General features: G+C 57.2%; 1 protein-coding gene across 1 annotated transcript in view; it reads right to left on the bottom strand.

Annotated features, from left to right (window-relative positions):
- Positions 1–4,648, bottom strand: part of FMOD (fibromodulin) — a 5,256-nt gene extending 608 nt beyond the window's left edge. The window contains exons 1-2 of the mRNA XM_010011258.1: positions 4,432–4,648; positions 1,283–2,293 (exon numbers count right to left, since the gene is read on the bottom strand). Coding sequence (XP_010009560.1) covers positions 1,283–2,273 — 991 coding nt within the window. The 5' untranslated portion in view covers positions 2,274–2,293; positions 4,432–4,648. The remainder of the gene's footprint in view (positions 1–1,282; positions 2,294–4,431) is intronic.
- Between the last annotated feature and the right edge of the window lie 461 nt (positions 4,649–5,109).

The raw sequence follows: 5,109 nt of genomic DNA, 5'->3' as shown, positions 1-5,109 counted from the left end.
CTGCCAGGGATGGGGCAGCCACAGCTTCCGTCATGGTTTAAGCTTGTGAGGCTACATACGCTGCATCCTCCACCCTCGGGCACCGTGCAGCACGTCCAGGAGGTTGCACATCCCTGTCCCCATCCCATGCCTGCAGTCACCCCCTTTCCAAGCACCGCATAGGGACACTCCATCCCAGCCCGGGGCTGGCTTTGGAGGGATGCAGGAGATGGAACCAGCTCCAAATGCCTTGTGCAGGATCTGGGCGAGAAGCGACCGACTAGATGGCAGCAGAGCTCCAGGCCTGCAGCTGCGGGGAAGGCAGCGGGTGCTGCGGGGCCCCTTTTCCCCTGCGCTTGGGCTGGGGGCTCCGCGCTGCTTCCATGGCTTTTGTGGGCAGACGTTAACAGCTACTGAGAGCAAACACTTGGGAGTCTGCTCTTGGATTTGTGTTTGTCTGTTCCCTGGGTTGGGTGTTCCCTCTGCAGCATCCCGTGGCTGCACTGACACATCCCTGTCCCCAGCCCAAGGCTTGCTCTGGGGGTCCCGCACTGCTCCGGGATGATCCTGCCCTTGGCAGATGAGAGGAGAAAACCTGGATTTTCCCAGCATTCTCCTTGGTTGGGCTGTTTTTTTCCTGGCTTATTTTTATAACCAGTAGCCCCAGAACAATCTGTTCCTTTTATTTATTTGTGTATTACATGGAGGGAATTCTAGCCCTGGCAGAAGATGTTGCATTCATGGCTTTAACAGCCAAGAGCTCCTGTCTGTCCCAGCCCTGGCGGGGATGTGTTCCCAGGCTGCAGACCCTGCCCTTGAAGAGGTTTTGGGGCCACGGGCGGTGCTGGTGCCCTGCAGGGCGCTGGTGCTGGTCCATCCCTGTCCCCTGCATTAGTGCTGGTCAGGGGGATGTGTGTTCCCATGTGTAATGACCATAGGGGACCCCCCTCTCTGTGTGCTCTGGTGGTGGTGGGTGCCTGGGTGTGATGCTGAGCTAAAGGTGAAGTCCCCTCCCCAGGTTGTGCATCACCTTCTACCCACAATTTCTGGCATCTCTAACCAGGCTTCTGATGAATGCTCAGCAAAACCAGTGTGGTGGCTCTGCATCGTATGCTCCTGTGTTGTGCTGGGACACAACAGGCCACATTCCTGCCTTGCTGAGGGCCATCAAGAAGTCTCCTAAATTCCAGCTTCCTGCTCATTACCCCAGGCAGTGTCCCACGGGGAGGTTCTGCATCCCCATCTCCCCATCCCACCACCATCCCCTGCACCTCTGTGCTTTGGTGGATGGGTTTTTGCTCACCATTGATTTGGTTCCCTTGCAGGTAGAGGTTCTCGAGGTTGGTGCTGACCCGGGGGATCTTCTGGAGCCTGTTGTAAGAGAGGTCCAGCTCGAGGATGCTGCTGCTGTTGAACGTGTTGGTGGAGAGACCTTGGTTTGTCAGGCTGTTATGGGACATCCTCACATAGAGCAGCTTGGGAGACACCTTGAAATAATCATCAGGGATGGTGTTGATGTAGTTGTACTCTAAGTAGAGCTGTTCCAAAGCCACTGGGAGCCCATCAGGGACTTTCCTGAGGTGGTTGTAGCTCAGATCAGCAAGGATCAAGGAGCTGAGCCCTTTGAGGGATGCTCCCATCTCAAAAATGTAGTTGTGGCTGAGGTACAGGGCTGTGAGGTTCTCCAGACCCTCCAGAGCATTGGAGGGCACCTTGGAGATCTGGTTGTAAGACAAGTGCAGCTCTCTCAGGGAGCGGGGCAAGGGGCTGGGCATCTTGGTCAGGTTGTTGTTGTTCATGTACAACCTCTCCAGGCTTTTGAGCTTGGCAAAGACCCTCTTGCCCATCTTCTCGCTGGAGATGTGGTTGTTGTGCAGCGCCAACCACTCCAGCTCCGTGGCGTTGTCGAAAGCTCCCTCTTGGATGGCGGTGATCTGGTTGTTCTGGAAGTAGACGTACTTCATGCGGGAGGGCACGAAGGGCAGGTACCTCAGGTTCCGTGTGTCGCAGTACATGGCTGAGGAGAAGTTGGGGGGACAATCACACTCTTGGGGACACTGCCAGGAAGATGCTTGCTGAGGTTCAGGCCTGGCCTCTGCCTCCGTGTCTGGAGCTGGCAGGTAGGAGTACACATAAGGGGTGTTCTCATCCTCGTAGTAGGGCACGTAGTTATAGGAGGACATCCGGGACTGCCGCATATAGTACTGCAACCAAGCCATGTCTTCTTCTTCATTGTACTGGCCCAGGGAGGCTCCACAGAGCCCAGCGAGGATGAGGATGGTGGCCCAGCGCATGGTGCTGATGCTGGAGGGACCTGGGTGGGGAGAAAGGAGGAGGAACCCATCAGCAGCATCAGGGCTGGTGTAAGGGCTGGAGGCAGCTGAGCTGTGCCCCGTGTCCTGGGGCTCCGGTGGGGTTGGATGTGACCACAGCCCTGCGTGGGGTTAGTGGCACTTGGCAGCAGAGCTGGAGAATCCAGGGACCCGAGGGAATCCTACCCAAAAGATGCGGCTGCAGATACGTCCCCTGTCTGCAGGTACCTGATTGCCCCCCTTAGGCCTGCTAGAAACCTCCATCCCAGCGCGTATTTGCTTGCAAACCCCTTACTTGTGGGTATTTGTGATAAAACTGAGGATGGAGATATGGGACACATGGTCTGAAGCTGTGTAAGGACACCAGAGGTGCCCTGGATTCCCCTGCACTGGCTCTGCATGGGGAGGAGGGTGGGAGCTGCAGGAGCAGGTTGCTGGAGCTCAAGGCATGTTTTGGTGCAGCTCTATTTATGCTGTGCTGGCTGGTGACAGGCTTCGCTGTGGGTTTCATCCAGCTCTCCCTTCCCCCATGGCAGCGCAAGACGCTTGTGCTGCTGATGTGAATCCTGGTAAACAGCTTCTGCCTTCTTTCTGAAGTGGAATCACTTCCAAGCTCTCACTTCCCAACAGGAAAAGGGGCAGCAGCCTCCGGCCCCTCGAGGCCAGGCTGACCAGGAGCCATCACCAGACCTGCTGCTTGGACCCTGCTGAGGGCTCACAGCCAGGACAGAGCAGGGCTGGGGCAGGGCTTGAGCAAGGCAAAGCTGTCCCTGAGCCCCTTGGCTTGGGTGGGCTTCGCTGACGCTCTGTGCCATACGCAGGGTGCTGTGCCCAGCGCACTGCAGTGGGGACAACAGGAGGCTCCAGCTCATCCCAAATCCCTGTCTCAGAGCAGACAGAGCAGCCTCGGAGCTTGAAATCCCTCCAGGAAATACATGGGCTGTGCTGCTCCTGCCCGCTGGCTCCTATAGACGTGGCTGGAGCACAGAGCTCTGGGGCCGCTGGTGCATCTCTGCCAGCTCCTGCTCCTGCCCTGCAGGACACGTGGCCGCTGGGTGCTCCCCACTGTGCTGGGTGGCCGTGGATGAGACCCCCCCGTGTCCTCACCCTGCAGCGAGGAGGGATGTCCTGCCTGGCAAAGAGGGCACAGTGTGCTCTGGGGCTGCTCTGCCACCGAGGCACCTTGGCCGGCTTTTTTTTGCTGGAGGAAAAGCAGGATTGAGGTGGTGGCAGGCAGGGATCGCTCCCATGCATCCTCCCTCCTTCCCCCTCCACTGCTCCCGCAGCCCAGGGGCATATGGGACGTGGTCCTTTGGGATGCAGTGTGCAACTGGGGAGCTTGGCAGGCACTGAGGAGTTCCTTCTCCTCCTGCTCCCGCTCCAGGGCACTCTGCCTGATGGAATACCAGAGCTTGCTCTGCACTGGGGTTCTCCACCCATACAGAGCTGCTCGGGGGGGTCCCTCTGTGCAGGGTAGGATGGATCCATGGGGTTCCTCCTGCTGTTCTCATGCCCCCCTTCAACATAGTGGTAACCCCAGAGTTGTTCTCATCATTGCTGCATTTGAAGGATGCTTCCCCCACCCCAGTGGGCTTCAGCCCTGGTTTTGGGGTGGGAGCTGAGCTGAGGGTGCTGGGCATGAGATCCATGTCATCTCCTGATGTTCCCAGGCTAATGGGGTCAGCTCCTCTCCCCGAGAGGGATCAGGGTTTGGAGCAAGGGGCTTCGTGGTCTATGGCTGTCCATGGACTTGTCCCATTGCTGCTGTGCTGGGCATGAAACCAGCTCCCCCAGCAGAGGGAATGGGCAGAGCTGGAACTGGACATCCCCGCCTCGAGCTGTGCCACCCGTGTCGCTGGCATGTGCTTCGCTGGGGCGAGGGATGGAAATCAGGCTTCAAACACACGTAAAAAAACCCCATCATAAATACAGGGACTTACCGAGGTGAGAGCCGCCGTTCCAAAGCCTCGCTGCTCTGCTGCGGGATGTCCCGTGTGTCCAGCAGCATGGGATGTGTCTCCCCCATCCCCGCCTCGAGCTGTGCCACCCGTGTCGCTGGCATGTGCTTCGCTGGGGCGAGGGATGGAAATCAGGCTTCAAACACACGTAAAAAAACCCCATCATAAATACAGGGACTTACCGAGGTGAGAGCCGCCGTTCCAAAGCCTCGCTGCTCTGCTGCGGGATGTCCCGTGTGTCCAGCAGCATGGGATGTGTCTCCCCCTTCGCAAAGGCTGGTGCCTGCCCTCGATCCCAACTCAAATATTGTGCTTGTGGTCAGGGCAGGGTGTTTTTGGGGGAGTGACCTCCCGGCAGCAGGCAGTTTGCAGTAGAGACTGGAGAGACCCTAATGCTGCTGGCGTTATAAATAACCTGCTTCTTCTTTGCTCCCTCCTCTCCCTCCCTCCCGTCTTTTCTCATAGGAGTGTTGGCACTTTCCAGGCTCTCTCTGTTTAACAAGTTAGTGGAATCGGGGATGTTGTTTTGAAGAGGGCTGTTGTCAGGTCTCCTGTGTTTCTCATCAGGAAGCGATGAGGAGGCCTGTGGCCAGGTTAAAGCCGATCTAGTTTTGAGGTGCTGAGGGTGGGATTCTTGGGGAGAAGGGAGGAATCCTCTTTAACTTTTGCAGCGCCGGGAGAAGAGATGTTGGTGCCGGCTCTGCCTCAGCCCAAGCTTCTTCCCCAGGAAGCCTCAGTTTATGCAAGTGGCGCTATTAAATATTTAGGATAAACATTTCCATGAACGATAAGGCTGCAGCATCCAAAGTAAATAAATTGCCTACCAAAGGGCCACTGTGACAGCCGGAATTTGTCTGAAG

The sequence above is a fragment of the Nestor notabilis genome, unplaced genomic scaffold, assembly GCF_000696875.1.
Source record: "Nestor notabilis isolate BGI_N333 unplaced genomic scaffold, ASM69687v1 scaffold18263, whole genome shotgun sequence".
NCBI classification, from domain to species: domain Eukaryota; kingdom Metazoa; phylum Chordata; class Aves; order Psittaciformes; family Psittacidae; genus Nestor; species Nestor notabilis.
This window is presented reverse-complemented; position numbering and strand designations above follow the sequence as displayed.